Source organism: Lipophrys pholis (assembly GCF_963383615.2).
Source record: "Lipophrys pholis genome assembly, chromosome: 5".
Lineage (NCBI taxonomy): Eukaryota > Metazoa > Chordata > Actinopteri > Blenniiformes > Blenniidae > Lipophrys > Lipophrys pholis.
Window position 1 is genome coordinate 20971573 of NC_137628.1, and position 17608 is coordinate 20989180.

The following is a 17608-nucleotide window of genomic DNA, read 5'->3' on the forward strand; positions in this document are numbered from 1 at the left end:
ACCAGAAGTTATGGGTCCACTTTACTGGAAAGCTGCACTAAAACAGTCTTTTTAAGGCCTGATTGAAATCCTCTGACTACAAAGGTCAAGCATTCTTGAATAGAATATTGTCCCAGAGGAGAAAAGCATTAAAAACTAAAAGGTGCTTCACCTCGATTAGCGCTCGTTGATCATGGATCCACTGAAGGAACCTGCTTTAGACAACCTGAAAGGTCTGGATTTGTCATAACAAGAACATAAGAGATGTATTTGACACCAATTAGTGCGTAGTCATCCAGCAACATAGTTTTAAACTATCGTCAGAGTCGTATGAAGTAGCACAGAGGACTGGTCGAATAAGCTTCATGTGGACGATCAGCAGCAGTTGTATTCTACTTTTTGCCCAGATAAACATCCATCTCTTTCCTGTTTAATGGTTGGACTGAAATTAGTATGTCTTTCTTTTTGTTTGAAATTATTTTGTGCTTATTTGTGATCTCCTTCATGTGTAGGAGTTTTAGAACTTTTGTTCCAGGGCAATTTGGTGTAGGCTTGTGGGCACAGTCCTTTAATATTTTGTTCTTCGAAAAAAATCTTTTTTTCTGTGTTCAGTTTTACAAAATGCTGCCAAACATCTGATTTCTGAGTTTGCTCTCCAAGTATTTTCATTACAAACTAGAACATGATTGTGATTGCCTCTAATTTCATAATATTAATGAAATATAATTGAATTTCCACCAACAGCAGTCAAAACACAACATTAAATACTCATTCAACTACTGCTCACATACTGCTCATATTACTCACATCCACACTTGTTTGTTGCTCGGTCGTATTTCACTTCGATCGGATTCTTTCATTTCGATCTTTTACGAGCAGTTGAATATTTTGGTTCCTGGAAGTGTCATTTGGACGGCTGAGGTTAGTCTCCAAGGTGTCCTACATAGTTTGCTTTTGTGTTGTAATTCATCAGTGCTTCTCTGTGTTGAGGTTTGGTGTTTGTATTAATATCTTCACTTCACTTCACTTTGCGGTCTCCTCAAATGTCAGAGCATGTAATCAGTCAACCTCTTCAGTGTACCAGTGATTTCTACTGTTGTGTTTTCCAGTGTGTATGCATGATTTCATGCTCTTTGACTCATCATGCTCCACTTAGTTTCACTCTTCTCTCTCGTTTTTTTTTCCGATTCACACTCCTTTTTCTTTCGTTTTATTCATTTCAATCATGTTACTTTCTTTTTCGCAGATTTCATGAAGCTCATTCCATTGAATGTTTACATAATTGAAAAGAGCACAAAGAAGATAGAACTTAATGTGGGGGCCCCTTTCTTCAAAACACAATAACCGAATTAAAAAATTTTTTAAATAAAAAATAAAAAAATACAAAATGGACTTATCAAATCAAGGTTGCATGTAACTTATTTTAACTCATAGCTCACAACTTTTATCTCAGGCTGGAGAAATAAAAGACTTGATTTTACTTTTCTTTCATTTGAGCCTGTGCATTTTTAATAAGAATGGCTTCCACAGGGTTATCATGGCTCCGGTTTTAATGAACACGATTTAATTTTTCTCGAGTGTCTTTGTTGACGGTCATGCAGATGCTGCTTCCCCTAAATTTAATACGCCACAAGACTGCAAAAAGGCTGCACGTGTCCTCATGTGAAAATGTAAGCCTGCTGGCTGTCATTTCCAGTCATTAGAATTGCGCTGGCAAGGGAGCTGGAAGCAGACTTTGCTTTGTTACTGTGCTTATTGTTGCATGCGTTGATTACAGGCGGTTTCCCACCTCTCCCATCCCTCTCCTCTGTGTGAAGGCAAGGTTGACACAAGTGGAGCCTGACACCGACATGAGGGCAGACTATCGTCTCTCCTCTTCACAGGTGAGTCCCTCTTTTTATTCAGTCATCTGTGTAGACCTGATGTGAACAAGCTCAACAATTATGATCAAATTAAACCTCGAGGCGAGATTGTAAATGCTCGCACACCAATATTGGCCGACTTGAGTCACGTTGTAACAGAGCTGCTTTCAGTTGAGAGGTGCTGAATTCAGTTGAAGTTATGATACTTTTATATTGTTAAAATAGAGGCTTTTTTCTTTCATTTTTATTTTATGATGGAATCCTTTATTGCTGGATTAGAAAAAAAAATGTAATAAACAGCTATTAAGGTGTTTTTTTTTTTTTTTTTCTAAGTAAATTACCATTTGATGAGCTTGGAAGGAAGATATTAAAAAAGGTTTGGAGCTATAATAATCTACTGATAGTGACGTTATGCTGACTGTATGATCTGTCTGCAACAGGAGAGAGATAATTGAAAGTAATTAAAAGGATAAGGTTCAGAAATAGTGTTTATGTTTGGGAGTGGGATGTGGATATGACCTCATACTTTCAACTTGAGAGAACTGAATCTCCCCATGGGAAGATAAGGTAGACAAAAGGCGCATTCATTATTAAGAAAGTTATTATTATTGCATCTACACAACAGACTTTTTCAAATGCAGTTCAAACATGTAAAAAAGTTGCTAGAGTTTTAAAAACTTTTTGAAGAAATGAAAGACTGGAAATAAACCAAAGTTTAGGAAACAAAATGCAGAAATATAAGTTTGATGTTCTTTTTGGTCAATACTCAGCTCTTTAATTATATTAACTGTTAATGAAATGAACTCTCTTTTTTTTTTTTTATAGCTATAGGCATATACAATTTAAAATTGTATTGGTTTCTTTTTTTGCATTTTGTCATTGTTTACGTCTTCCTCTCACAGCAAAGCAGTTACTTACAAGTTTCTTTGTTACCCTCCTTGTGCATTTCCTGACCCAAACAGATCTGTGACTAGCGGTTTCTGGTAAAACCTGCAGCTGTCGGGTAAACATACGATCACTTAGTCAGCTGATGCAATATTTCAAAATGTTATGATTTACATCTTTTGTGATTGTTTTATGTGTGTTTATGAAAGATTATTCAAGATGCATTAAGTTAAATATGGAATTTTACAACTTACCGGATAAAGTGTAAACACTGGTTTGTTTCCTGTGACGCCCACATAAAGGGCTGGCAAGAATCCCATGCTATGTTACCATTTACTTTAAATATATGTTGTGACTATGTTAATCTGCATGAGTGAAGTTTTATTAGATATAATTAGATTTTTCTAAAGGCCCATGAAGAAGCAAGGCAGATGTGAATTCATGATAAAATAATCACCTTTTTATTTGTTCTGGCGATCCGATGTGATGTTTCTCGGTCTTCGGGGCTTCCACCCAAAATGAAAAGAAAACGTGTTTTGTCTACCACCTCCCGTCATCACATCATCATCATCCCTGCGGTGTTCATTAAATCCTCTCTAAGTCAGCTGGAACATCTGTTCACTGTTCACTCCACTGGCACTGGAAATGTAATCTGATTGTGCTCATTACAATCACATGTGTTCTTGTTGTGCTCTACTGTAATGAGTACTGCAAACAACTGTGTCCCAAAAACCTCTCGGTGAACAATTACATTCTCACAAACCCATAATTTACAAACATAGAACACATTCACTGCTTTATATTGTTGAATTGAAGATATTTATGATATATATTTTTTTGGGGGGAGGTCCTTTCTGTTGTGGCACCAAGAGGCCCGATGAGAGGTTTATTTTGGATTGCTTAAAAAAAACAAAGTCAAAGAAATATGTTTTTCCTCATTTTATCAAGAGCTTTGCTGCTGAAATATTCATCTGATATTATTCACCACCACCGAGTGAGGAGATGTGTCAGATAAGGCCAACATTAAGGAAAAGTCTTTCAGACATCTTCCATTCGTACATCTGGTTAAAACCCATAATGAAATAACAACTATTGTGCTGCAGATGAGTCTAAAATAAACAAACTTCTACTTGGTTTGTTTGTTTTTAGCAGTATTGTTGTCCCACACAAGATTATGAGCAACCTGAAGCTGTGTAAAAAAAAAAGTTACTTCCCACTATATCTCTTTGTTTTGACAGGTTTGATTAAACAATGGATAACATCAGCTTGGGATGTCTGGAGGAGGTTAACAACTCCCTTGAGATCGAGCTCGAGTCCTGCACAACTCTGAGAAAGCAGGCCTCGCGTATTTTCCTGTATGCCTTTCTCTCTGTCGGCATCATCTGCACAGTGGTGGGAAACTTCCTGGTGGTCTTGGCTATCGCTTACTTCAAGCAGCTGCAGTCGCCGACAAACTCCTTCGTTATGTCCCTGGCTGTGGCCGACTGCCTCGTTGGCCTGGTGGTGATGCCGTACAGTATGATCCGGACCGTGGAGGGATGCTGGTACTTCGGCTCCCTTTTCTGCCGGCTTCACTCCAGCCTGGACGTAATGCTCTGCACTGCATCCATTTTTCATCTCAGCTGCATTGCCTATGACCGCTATTATGCTGTCTGCAACCCTCTAGTTTATTCCCTGAAGATGTCCAATAGTCGAGTGGCCCTGCTCATCACTGTTTGCTGGGCTGTTCCCATGTTTATTTCATTTGGCCCCATCATGCTCGATCTTCACATCGCCGGTGTTGACATACCGATTCCGAAAGACCTTTGCGTTTTCTTGGTCAATCGCATCTACGCTATCATGGCTTCCCTGGTGGCCTTTTACATGCCCATGGCTATCATGCTTATTGCCTACTGGAAGATCTTCAAAGCTGCCAAACGCCAGGCCATGCAGATCAGTGCCATGGAAAGCCAGATGGCGTCAGGGGTGGGAAAAGACTCCAGCAAGAAAAAAAAACACCGGAATACAATGAAGAGGGAAAGAAAGGCCGCAAAAACTTTGGGTATCATCATGGGAGTCTTCCTTATTTTCTGGATGCCCTTTTTCACCGTCAACATTGTGGACCCGTTCATCGACTACAGCACAGAGGTGGTCGTCTGGGATATATTTTTGTGGTTGGGGTATATCAACTCATCTCTAAACCCCTTCCTGTATGGTTTCTTCAACCGCTCCTTTCGGAGGGCATTCCTCATGATCATGGGCTGCAGGGTTTGCCTTCCTGGATCATCTCCGGGGATGGATTTATCGCACACGAGGAAAGAGGCTGATCAGCCTTAAAATAGAGACCATATCAGTTTATTTTGTAGAAAGATTAACATTGTAAAGTAAGGCTCGTGACTGCTTAGTAGGTTATTATTGAGAGTGCTCCAGTCGGGAAGATTAGGATAATGATTTGGGACTAGTATTAACCAACTGTAACTGCTGGATTCCACATATGGACAACAACATTATGATTCTGTGAGAGGGAAAACTCGTTTTGGCTCAGCCACGGTGGGGTTTTTTTTTTTCCTGGGACTGCCATTTTCAAGTAAATTAGCTTTGGATGACTTCCATATGTTGTTCGAATTAAGGAAGTAAAGTTACCCAATGTAAGAAATGTGCAAGCTGTATCAGTGATTTCCAACCACAAAATGGTGAACCGATGGAGTCATTTTGCAAAATGTCCATCTACCAGACGATGACCGTGTATCCCTTCGTGCATTTCTAAAATGTCCAAACATCTTTGTAAAGCTGTACAATAAACTGCTGTATTATTGTTGGGTATTATTTTCTTTTAAAATAAATGCTACCAAAAGGACGTTTGAAAATGAAAGCATGCTTTCTTTTCCTCTTTTTTTTTTTAAATCACTCTTGGAGAAACAACTTCCTCACATTTAACCAATCCTATCAGTAGTTAACCTTAACTATATGTCTTGCTCAGGGATCCACAGTGGTAACCCTATCCTTAGGAGCACTTTTAAGTCGGTACAAATGAAAAGATTATTTTTTTTCTTTTTCAAACTAAATGTAAATATTAATGACCTCAATATGTAAGAAAACCAAACATTGTAAAACTGATACGGACTTGAAAAATGGCTTCAGACAGAAACATCTGCAGCGGCATTCACTCACAACTCAGGTTAGAATGCAGATTTCAGCTCATTCTGTTCTGTCTTTTCTGTTTATCTACATATAAACTGTCTAATTGTCACAGTAATTGCATTACAGATGAATCTTTGGTATGATTTTATTGATATGTCTCAATACAAAGTACAGACAAGAAATCTGAACGTTTTAGGACTGGTCATAAATCTTTCTGACGAAAACAGGACGGAAACCTATATTTTATCCACATGTTAAAAAAAAAGATTTGTCTTTCAAAAACGGTTTCATCCTTTATTAAGATACAATTCTTGTCACTTTTAAGGATGACATCAATCATAACTTATATATACCAGAACTTCAGGCAGTAGCAGGACAGGAAATAACACCCTTACTTCATCTTACCTTACCTTCGCCCTTACTTTCTCTACAAGCAGAGAAGAGATCTGGAACATGTTTGAAGGCGAGGATTTGTGACACGACTAATTGACAGACTTCTGTGTCTCATTCTTTTTCTATTTCTAACAATGTTGTTTGCTTGTTTTTCTAATGACACAGTTGCCTGACATTACTCTCTATGTTGTTACGCCATAACTTTAGTTTCAGTCCAACAGTGAGAAAGGCTGACAAGCTGAACTGAAATCCACTGAATATATTATACACACAGAGTGAGATCTAAAACAATGTGATATATTACACGGGGTTCCTTTTGCTGTTGCCAAAGATATTAAAGCTCGTTGGTGTAAAGTGATAAGCCGACTCTGTTTTTCTGCTGATCCTACCATCCAGGACAGAACGAGGGCGGAAGGCAGTGAGGTGATAAACATCAGGTAACAGGAGGGGTTGCAGGTCTCACAAGGCTGTTCATCGATCGTGCCTTCTGTTACATGTTAAAGTTACGGGCACCTCAGCTCCATCAATTTTGGACCTTTCATTCTGTTGGGAAAATTATAAAAATAAAGCAATGGACAGCAGTTTAATCATTTGTTTTCAGACTTCAAAATGATTTCATTTATTGATTTTACTAATTGCTGCAAAAAAATTTTTTACACTTCGCACACACTTTGTCTTTATGTGGATGTTTGAATGAATGTACACTTCAGGCAAAATTCAATTTAAGTTTCAGGGCTAAAATGATGTATTTTAACAACAGTCGGCTTGTCCAATGAGCCATGATGTTCAATGTTGGAAAAATGACCCCTTGGTTTTGTGTTATGTATCAAGAGCGAGCACCACCAGGGTAATTGAACAGTGCGGAAGCCAGCCATTTATCTGCACCAGGTATGTCAACATCGAGTGGCAAAGGGAGTAAATCAAACTTTGGGCTATGTATGATAGAGCTGTGCCTCCATTTGAACAAACAATAAGCTGAAAACTGACAAAGAAAATGGTCAAAAGTGACTTGGGTTGTGGTTTGGCATTGCTTTAAGGTTTGCAATGAAGATTCATTCATTCATTCATTCATTCATTCATTCATTCATTCATTCATTCATTCATTCATTCATTCATTCATTCATTCATTCATTTTCTTCCGCTTATCCGTTTCCGGGTCGCGGGGGTGACAGTCTGAGCACTGTCACCCAGATCACATCGCACCAATGAAGATGAAAAAAAAAAAAAGAAAGCTCTTTGGAAAACCGAGTAAATTCTTGAAATGAACAGAACTTTTTGCTGCAGCCTGACTCTTCCTGTGTAGTAATCCTGCGCTCAGCCTTGATACCCAGTACTCGCTGTGCATAATAAATGAGCCCCACTCCAGATAGTCAAGGACCAGACAGCTTTGTGCACATGATGAACTTTGATGTGGAGCTGCAGCCTGTTTATTTGCTCTGAGCCACAGTCGAAGTCAAATCTTTGTTAAAGTAGCATCAATGCTGTCAGTGCACAATGAAGAACCGAGGCAGCCGCTGTCTCTTTTACACAGTCAGACTTTAAACTGTGAACATTTAATCAACACGCTACAATGGGAGTTTTAGATGTTTATAGTGAATTTCAAGACGTCATCGCCAGGGCTCTGCTGACATTTTTTGAAGTATGAGCAAAGAAACGCCTTTTTTTTTTTCATACGAGCTATCGCATTTTGCCCTTCTTTATAAGCCTCATTTAATTTGGTAAATGTTTATATAACTGGCATCCCGTAGGCCACATGCCTGCCCTTTTCCCAGATATCAACTGTAATGACTCTGTAACTGCTGCATCAATAAATGCATTTTAAGGAGAAAAACTTCAAATTTAGTCAACTGAATAAAAGACATACAGTTTGATCTTAATATCAGTATCAATGCTTCTTATGTTCCTGTGGGTTAAATGCCACTTTGGCCTGCTGTAGGGGAAGATTTGAATTCTTATGGTGCTCATCATCATCAAAGCCACCCATGCCTACAGGCACTAACAATACTTACATTTTTGCAATATCTAATTTTAACAGTTATTGGGGTTTTTTATTACAGTTTTTTGTTGTTTTTTGCATTTCACTCACTTAGGATCATTAAACTCAAGTCTAAAGGCTGCTGTTATTGCATTTTACTTCTACTTGCTTTGGGAATGATCACACATTTGTAACAAGCACAAATTCATTTCACTTGTTTGACTTCCCTGCAAGTCAAAAAAACACTTTGGCAAACTCATGCTGGAATTCGGCAAATAGCAGGAAACAATTGAGATTTGAGAGTCTTGATATGGTCTCTCTTTCTGTGATCTGCGTTGCCTGCACACAGTGAGTGTGTTGCTCACTTTCTTATATTTCCTGAAAACGTTGTGTGTCACAAACCAAGACACAAACTGACGGTAATTTCACCCACAAAATGAGCAACACATCGATCTGGTTTCCCTTCTTCTTTTTTTATTTTTTATTTTTGACTTTTCTCTCACACAACATCAAAAAATACAAAAAGCACATTATTTTTCACATCAGCACTCGCTTAGCAATGCAAATTATAGTTAAGTGAGCCACGCAGACTCAAGTGTACAAAACAATATCAGGTAAACTTATAAATTCAATAGAATAAATACTTAGTCTTTGCTGGCCTCTGATCATTACAATGCCTTGTCAAAATAGGAAAACAAAACATGACAAACGAATAATCATAATCCATTCGGATCCCGACAAACACTTAAATTGCACTCACAAATCTTTATTTGTTGCAATAAACTTTCTTTTTTTCTTTTTCTTTTTACAAAATATCAAACAAAGCCATCACAATTTATTGGGAGTCGGTGTCACACAGTGTCAGCTGACAAATAGTTAAAAGCACAAAGGCTGTTTGATATAAAATGTAAAGAAGAACGTGTGTGTGTGTGTGTATGTAAATGTCTTTTGTTAAATGAAATGTAGATGCACAGAGCCTTCAAATGAAAGCAATATACTCAAAGAAGTTGACTCTCAACATTCGAAATGTGAATTTAAGCAACAAATATCCTGTAAATGAACACGATGGTCACTCGGAGCTGAGATATGGTTTTAGTCCTGTTCGAGTGAGGATCAAATCGTTGTTCTCGGCTTTAATATTGATTCTCAGATATTTCATTCTTTATTGATGTTGGTCCAATATGGGCCTTTGAAAAATAAATAAATAAATCTCTGGTGGCCCTCTTAAATGTCAGTCTCTTTCAGGCCATAACATTCGGCCAAATCATAGAACTGATAACCGCTCTGCTCACAAGAGCTACAAATCCCCATAGAGATTGTGTCCACTGTGTTTGTGCGGCCCACCGCAGCTGCGGTGCCTTTCCCTGTTCCTCCTTTAATCTTATTTGACAGATTGGTCACTTTCTCTTTCAGCTGGAAGGAGGACTTTTGCAGTGGTGGAAACAGGCTCCATCGTTTGAAACCCAGTGGGGGTCCTTTCCCCTTGTGCAAAAAAGAGCCGCCACAGGAATCGTGTACAATATAGCTGGGCCTATAGTCTTCTTCCTGATCTCTCGTCACTCCCCTGACAGCTGTCCGCCACCGCTGGTCATAGAAGCGCCGCAGCACTCTCTGTTTCTGGTAACACTGGCACTTGAGGAGCCGGGTGAAGGCTCGCTGGAACTCTTTGCTGGAGCAGGGGTAGATCATGGGGTTGATGCAGCTGTTGAAGTATCCCAGCCAGAAGACCACCTTGAAAACGGTCTCAGACGGTTTCAGAGTTGGAAAGAAAGAACCTGAAAAGAAGCCATCAAAAGGATTTTGTGAGTAAACGTGTGGCGGTACACAGTAAAATTCAAACCTTTTACAGATATTCTATAAAAGAAAAAGCAGGTGAACACAATGTTGAGCCAGTAGACATATTTAAATAATATTAGCACAGGGATATAGTGTGTCATCTTATTGATCTGGGCCTTACTCAGATCAAATTATAAAATGATAAATCAATAATTGTAGCAATAAGACTTTTAAAAAGCTGACGGGAAGAATCCAACATCTCATTTAAACACAATGTTTAGCTTTGCTGAGAATAACTATCCCGCTGCTCATCAATATACAATAAACAATACATCTGTGTGTGCCCAATATAGCAGTAATATGCAATGTATATGCATTTTCAGCACTCTCACAGGAAACAGTTGTTTTTGTGATGTAGTGATTTACTGCAGTAGCAGTTTGGTTATGTTTATTTATAGGGCAGATATTTTTAGAACAGGCTTCAACTACCAGACACGGTGCAAAGAGCCTGCCTTGTGACGCCATTGCTTACGTAGGGAGTGCGATCGTGACACATTTTCAGTTGTTTCTCAAATGGAGGTAACAACTCCACACCTGGTTTGCATGCAATAAATGAGAAAGCCCCCCTGACCCCCACCCCCTCCATCTGTGGTACATGCACGCTCTGAGGAAACGAGCTGGAGGATTCACCCTGTCGTGTAGGATGTCTGCTGCTACGCTCCAAGGAGAAAGCTCATAATTTTTGCACCACCACCTGTCACAGGTCCAGTGTTCTGCTGCTGCACACATTTATACAAGCCTTTTGCTTGTCATTAGTGTAACTGCAATGAAAAAATAACATGCTGTGAGCAACCTTTAAAATCTTCTTCTTTTTTTCTCTCCAATGTTTGGTTATATCGGCAGAAGTTAAAAACATGTTTTTCTTTCCTTAGGGCAGGAATAAATGAACAAAAACCAAATCTGTTAAAAATTTTGGTTTTGTGGTTGAAGCCATTAAACACTGGCAATTTCACACAAGCAGCAGCCTTTCAGCATATCTTAGTCGAGAAAGAAAGAACCTTTCTGTACAACTGACCATCAACCAAAGCTATTTTTGCTTCACATTGCATTGATTTGCATGCATTTGCTCATTCAATGTCGCCTTTCTTGTTTTCCTGCGAGTCGTTGCCGTCTCTCCAGAGTTTAGGTTTTGACACATTGTCGACCCCAGAAACAGAAGCAGCACATCACAGAGCTAATATCAAGTCTGCTCTCCCCAGACCCGCACGTCTATTTTCATCTCAATTCTGTTAGTCCAATGAGGAAACATGAAATGGCTTTTATGTAATTTCCAAAGTAATGGTTTCATGCTGTTTTGACATCAGCCACCAGCAACAAACTGCGTGCTGACAAATGCAAACAGCAGATTTGTACACAAGGCCAAAAAAAAAAAAAAAGCCTAAATCAGAAAACACAGTTCATACTCTTTGTCTTGTTATGGGCAGTATTGAAGTGTTTCGAGCATCGCTTCCTCTGCCTGGCTTCTCCTTTTCTGTCATTGGTGTAAAAAGTCTCCATAACATGACTAACATGATTAATGATTGAGACGAATAAAGTGATTAATGGAGATGATCCCCTCCATTGATTCTGTTCTCTAAAATGATTAAATAAATGAAGTCATTCTGAAGGCAGACATCAAGTGATTCACCTCTCTGACGCACAACCACAACACCATGACAACAGGCATTTTTCTATCTTTTTTTTTGTATGTGCCTCAGAGAAAACAGTCTGTTATAATTCAGATGTCTCCCACTTTGGATCCCGTCTGACTGGGAGAGTTTCTTGAGTTCATATCGGATAATATTCTAGTGTGACTTCAAGCAAGAAACAACTCTGAATACACAATGAAACCCATGCAGATGTCTGGGGAGAGCCCTCCAAATTTCTCTGAGAATATTTAGTGATGGCTGTCCACTGTGGGCAGCATTAAGATTAGTCCTCTTACACACCCAGTCTTTTACATTCAAATACTGTTTGAAGATACATTTTTTTATATTGTGGATTTCATAGTGTGACTTACTAACATAACATTGCTCTCAGCTCAATGCCTGCTGTTTCCTACTGGAGATGTAAATATCTTGAAATCACCAGCGACTTTACAGGGTTAAAAGAAAACTCCCAACAGAGTTAAATAAATATGTATTTACAGCAGAATGTTTCAAAGGCCGCCTGTGTATTTGTGTAACTACAAGAACGTGTCACAAATTAGGACACAATGGCGGTCACTGACATGCCATTGATCTGGTTCAATGGATTTCAGACATTGATGATCACTGGAACCAAATAGAGGTCTGCCAATCTTTGGTGACACAGGTCACACTAATTAGTTGCAGCAGTCTATTTCCTGGACTCAGTTTGTTATTACCAAGAAATTTGCATGAAAAGACGAAGAATACCATCAAATAAAGACGAAAGCTGAAGTCCTTTATAAAAATAAAAAAAAGTGTTTTATGTACACATGTGGATGTAATATGTTAAGTTAAAGAAAGAGTACACGGCAACAGGAATACCCTGGGGGTCAAGGGGCTAACTTTTTCCCAGCAACATTTCTGTTCTTGAATGTTACGTGAAGAAATTTTGACAAAATAAAATGATAAGTACAGGGGAAGAAAATATGTCAGTACAACACATATATTAGTTCTTAGTTGTTTGTAATAAATACCAATAAAAATGAAAAGAAATTAGGTTTAATAAAGAACAATAAGTGCTGAGTAAATACTTCAGACCAAGGCATCTGACTGTGATAAAATGAGTTCGGCTTTATATTGCTAAATACTAGTACTTGGTGTGAAACAGGTCTTACTGACTGGGGAGGTACAATGCTGTTGAAGCTCTCTGAAGGTTAGAAATCATCCTCCCAGGCATTAAAATTCAGAGTCTATCTTTTTGTAAATGTTGCTGTTATGTTGCTTTCATATTCTCAAGTGATTTACCAGACGTATTAACAGTCCTTTTTAGAAAACAAACAGAAAAGAGTGAAACTGTGTGCTGGTTGGATTGGCATCAAACAGAAAGGGAAGGTTTGCAGTAAAACCAGCCAATTATCACACATAGGTATCCCATCAATGCTGATTGAGGAAACACAATCCACTTTTGATTCCACAATGAGAGAATATATTGCATGCTGAGAAAGTCTAAAATGCTTTTTCCATCCATTCCATCAGTATCCGATAAACCAGAAGAGTATTCATGAGTCAGTTGCACTAATTTAAGCAAATGATGTTAGGGCACTCTCAGTGGAGTTTCAAATGAGTCACACTACTCCAGCTAGATATGCATCATCGGACCAAAAAGGCCTGATTGGAATAAGAGGTGGTAAAAGTGCACGTCTCCCTCTCAGTGAAAGGGTACTTAATAATGGTTATTTCTCCAATGTACCACTATCGACATCCATCTTTCTGACTGACCAAATATGGGCAAACAGAAACAGGAATCATGAGCTGCAAGTCGGTCATCATCTGTCAGCAATTTAGGGAACAAACGGAAACCCCCCACAGGGATGAATCGACTGTCTAACACTTATTGATCCGTGGGGATTTTACATTTTAAAGTACTTCCTCAGGGGAGGTCAGACTTCAGGGTTGCTTTGTAGAGCAGCATGAATTCAGCCGGCAGATGGTTTTCAACAGGGAGACTAAGATTCCTAAGAGTTCTGTGTTTTATTTAGGTTTAACAACCAAATGACACTATATCCACTGATATGCTGCAGGCACTGCATGACAGCTGTATCTGCAGCTCGGTCTGACATTTTTTATCATGCAAATTAGAAACCTCTACCATCTACTGGAGTCATGATTTTAAATTAACTCAAGATGCCACATTCTCTATGATGATTATCCCTTTTGGCTGAGATCTATTTTGTTTACTATTTTAAAATACAGATTTATGGTGTCACTGTTCCTGTGGTATATAATTTATCATTGCAGCAGGACAAAATCACAATATTAGTTCATAATTAAAACAAATCTTTTAATGGCCATATTATAAAATGTTTGGTAATGTAATGTGAATGAACTGATAATGTGAATAATCTGTGTTGACCACGATTTTAAAAATGAAGCTCTTTGCACATAATTCCTCACATGAAAGGATCGAGGAGCTGTCTTACACTCCTGCTTACAAATACACCTGCCCTTTCCTCTCCCATTGAGTGACTAACATGATTAGCGGCACCAGATTTCATTTCTTGAACCCTACCTCCCCCCCCCCCCCCCCCCCCCCCCCCCCCCCCTCTCTGTGCAAGCTTAGCTTTGCACTATTCATTCAATTCTGTGAATTTAGAGGTGTGGTAAGAATGAGAGTGCTGCTGCATGAGAACTATTGTGTTAGATCCCAGTTGTTCCAACTGGCTTTGACAATCATTATGTGAAATGTATGCCAAATTTAAATTCATGAGCCCAATTGGGGTATTGTATATGCGTATATTAGTGTATATGCGAGTGTGTACTTTTAGGTGTAAGGCTAAAACTATTACCTCCTTTGAGTACATGGCTGTAGGTAAGCTGCATATCACCTCCTTCACTTTGATTTATGTGTCCCCATAATGACTTGAATTCGTCATCCTTTGTGAAGGGTCTTTTCACCCATCTACAGCAACAAGAGACTGACTACTTCTCTATCCATGCCCCTAAAAGCTTTCAACATGACATTCATTGAGAATTGTGGTTAATTTGTTTTTAAGGACTTGTTTGGGGGGTACGCAGTGGAACTATGCAGTGACCTCTGGGTCACAAGTGACCCTCAAAATACAAATAAGCACACATGTTCAGATAATTGATTATTACTGTATAAGGTTCTTGCTGAAGAAGGAAACCTACTTGAAGGTATCTGGTTTCAGAGAGCTCATTACTGAAGAATGTATGTCTATTATGACTGCTGCTGCTGTAAGAATGTGACATTAGCCATCCGAAGAAAAAGCCTCTCAGAAAAATTTCAAGCACGAAAACGAGTTTTGACCTTTACAAACCAAAACACAGCTATTTTTTTTTTTTTTTTTTTTTTTAAAGCATAATGACAATCTTCAAGTTGACAAAGCCCTGGAATGGTGCCCGAAGTAAACATAATTAAATCAAGCATATTTTTTTTCTTATGTGATTGTAGGTTTTACTTGATGATGTAAGTCTCTTTTAAAATGTAGTACACTATTTTGTTGTTGTTGTTTTTTTTTGTCTGTTTAAAAAAACCCATTCCTGGCAGACTGTTACAAGGAGCTACAGACATGAAATGCTACAGCACTTTAGGAAAAGCAAAATACATATAAATAAATAGTTAACATGATCATAGGTGGGGAGGAATAATTTGTCTGTCTTTGTAAATAATATTTCACAAAATACTAAAACAAGAAGTCCATCACGAGTAGGGCACTTTAAAGCATTACAATTTTACCACTCTTAATGTAATAAAATCTGATAACAAACAAAACTGATTCGTGACTAGATGAGTACACGAATTAAATACTACATCTGTGTGCATATAAAAAGCCCAATACGCCAACTGGAGCACATTTTACGCAGCGTAACGCAGAAGAAAGTCATAACACATAGCCTACCGAGTGGCAGAAAGAAGAAAAACGGCAGCCAGCAGAGGATGAACATCCCCACGACGATGGCGAGGGTTTTAGCAGCCTTTTTCTCCCTGGAGAACTTCATCAGCCGGACCGACAGAGAACTTCTGAACGGGTGGTTCTTGTTGCTCTTGCAGCTGGCGGGACGCGCGTCCTCCGGCGCGCTCCGGCAGTGTATCCGGAGGACCACCTCCATCGACTTGTTCCTCTCCCGCTTGACGCCCGCTTCCAGGCTCTTGGTAGTCCTCCGGGCCACCACGTACACCCTAAAGTACATGATGAGAATGACCATGAGCGGCAGGTAGAAGGAGAAGAGCGAGGAGAAGAGCGCGTATCCCGGCTCCTCCGTGATGCTGCAGATGCTGTCGTCCACCGGCGGCGGTTCCTTCCATCCCAGCAACGGTCCGACGGAGATCACCGTGGATGAAACCCACACGAGTACCAGAATAGCCACAGCCTTCCTCTCTGTCATGATGCTCGGGTATTTCAGACAGTGCTTCACCCCGATGTATCGGTCGACGGAGATGATGCAGAGGCTGAGGATGGATGCGGTGCAGCAAAGTACATCCACCGCAGCCCAGATGTTGCAGAAAACCCGTCCAAACACCCAGCAGCCCAGCACCTCTAAAGACGCAGAGAAAGGCAGCACGATGATGCTCAGCAGAAGGTCTGCCATGGCCAAGTTGACAATGAAGAAGTTTGTGACGGTCTGCAGGTGTTTGTTGCACACCACAGACAGGATGACCAAAATATTCCCAACGATCGCCACCAGGATGAAAACCGAGAGAAAGACCCCGACCCCGACCACCTGCGAGTCCATGGTGAAGTTCCTGCACGTCGTGATGCTGTCATTTGGAAAGAGCATCTGATCCAAGAGAGATCCATTAATAGCTTCGGCAAAATACATCCCATGGTTGCTTTCGTTCCTCAAGTTAGAGGCTGTCATTTTGAAACGCCATAAAGAGAACTTTGGGCTAAGTTTTCTTTTTTTCTTAAGAATGCAGAGTGACGGACATTGTTCTCAGTCTCTCGTCTGCGAGACCAGCAAGCAGCCGTCCTCCCCCCCTGTCAACAACACGTCAACTAAACTAACAACAACTACATCACAAAATACACGCGTGACTACAAAACCCCTTGAAGTATTTTAACTCACTAAAACCTGCCTGGGTTTACTTATTGATGGATGAAATACGTCCACCCGCAACGAAGACACTAATTTAAAAAAAAAAAAAAAAAAAAATCTGCATTTTGGTCCATTTCACCGCATTTCCTCCATGCAATGGCTTTCCACTGGTGGCATCCTTTGTAACAACTCCCTGATCAGAGCTGGATCAGCAGGTCTGAACCGACAGCTCCACCCACACGACACACACTCACTCACGTTGCCTTCACAGTCTCCACAAGAGAGCGTAACTTTCAGTGTGGTCAGTTTTTATTTGATCTGACATATTTCGCTTCATTATCTGGCCTTATTTCACCAACAGGTTTGTGCATCCACGTGCATAGTAATATAAAGATTACGTAATGTCTTCATGGGACATGAATTGCATTCAGAAGTAAATAAAACAAAGGAAAGACTCCATTAAAGAATGTCCACAGTCCTCTCTCATTGTAAACTTCTCTTCAATATAAGCCACAGCAGGATCAGATCAAAACGCACCGAATGACTTGTTTGAGACCATAGTGTGAAAGTCCAAGTCTACTGAGGCGCTTCGTAGTTCCCAACTGACTCTGCAGCTGCCATCTCCAAGTGTGCATAGCTTAAGTAGAAGGACAGGCCTGCATGAGCCACCAGAGAGCCTGGAGGAGATGGAAGGTCAAGAGGCAGAGTCACAGAGAGGACAAACAAACCCTGCATGGGAAAACATCCTCTCAAATGCACCCGTCAGTGTAGCTATGGGGTATATTTTGACATCACAAGACACTGATCCATTGAGTGCAATCTCTTTAATTCAATTTATATAGCATAAATTACAAAACACTCATCTCAAAGCCAACTTCATAAAAAAAATAAAA

General features: G+C 39.6%; 2 protein-coding genes across 2 annotated transcripts; one reads left to right on the forward strand and one right to left on the reverse strand.

The window, feature by feature from the left end:
* The first annotated feature begins 1756 nt into the window (after positions 1-1756).
* On the forward strand, positions 1757-5568 carry LOC308110358 (5-hydroxytryptamine receptor 4). The gene is made up of 2 exons (XM_080464605.1): positions 1757-1862; positions 3965-5568. The coding sequence occupies exon 2, from the start codon at positions 3978-3980 to the stop codon at positions 5040-5042; it is 1065 nt and encodes a 354-aa protein (XP_080320731.1). The 5' UTR covers positions 1757-1862; positions 3965-3977; the 3' UTR covers positions 5043-5568.
* A 3135-nt stretch (positions 5569-8703) lies between these two features.
* On the reverse strand, positions 8704-16917 carry adra1d (adrenoceptor alpha 1D). The gene is made up of 2 exons (XM_080464756.1): positions 15578-16917; positions 8704-9989 (listed from the first exon to the last, which is right to left on the reverse strand). Exons 1-2 carry the CDS (start codon positions 16536-16538, stop codon positions 9439-9441), a joined length of 1512 nt encoding a protein of 503 aa, XP_080320882.1. The 5' UTR covers positions 16539-16917; the 3' UTR covers positions 8704-9438.
* Positions 16918-17608: the final 691 nt, after the last annotated feature.

Coding starts and splice junctions, on each gene's coding strand:
- adra1d (XM_080464756.1), bottom strand. CDS start 16,538: ATGACAGCCTCTAACTTGAGGAACGAAAGCAACCATGGGATGTATTTT. Junction 9,990..15,577: donor TTTCTTCTTTCTGCCACTCG/GTAGGCTATGTG, acceptor GCTTCTTTTCAG/GTTCTTTCTTTCCAACTCTG.
- LOC308110358 (XM_080464605.1), top strand. CDS start 3,978: ATGGATAACATCAGCTTGGGATGTCTGGAGGAGGTTAACAACTCCCTT.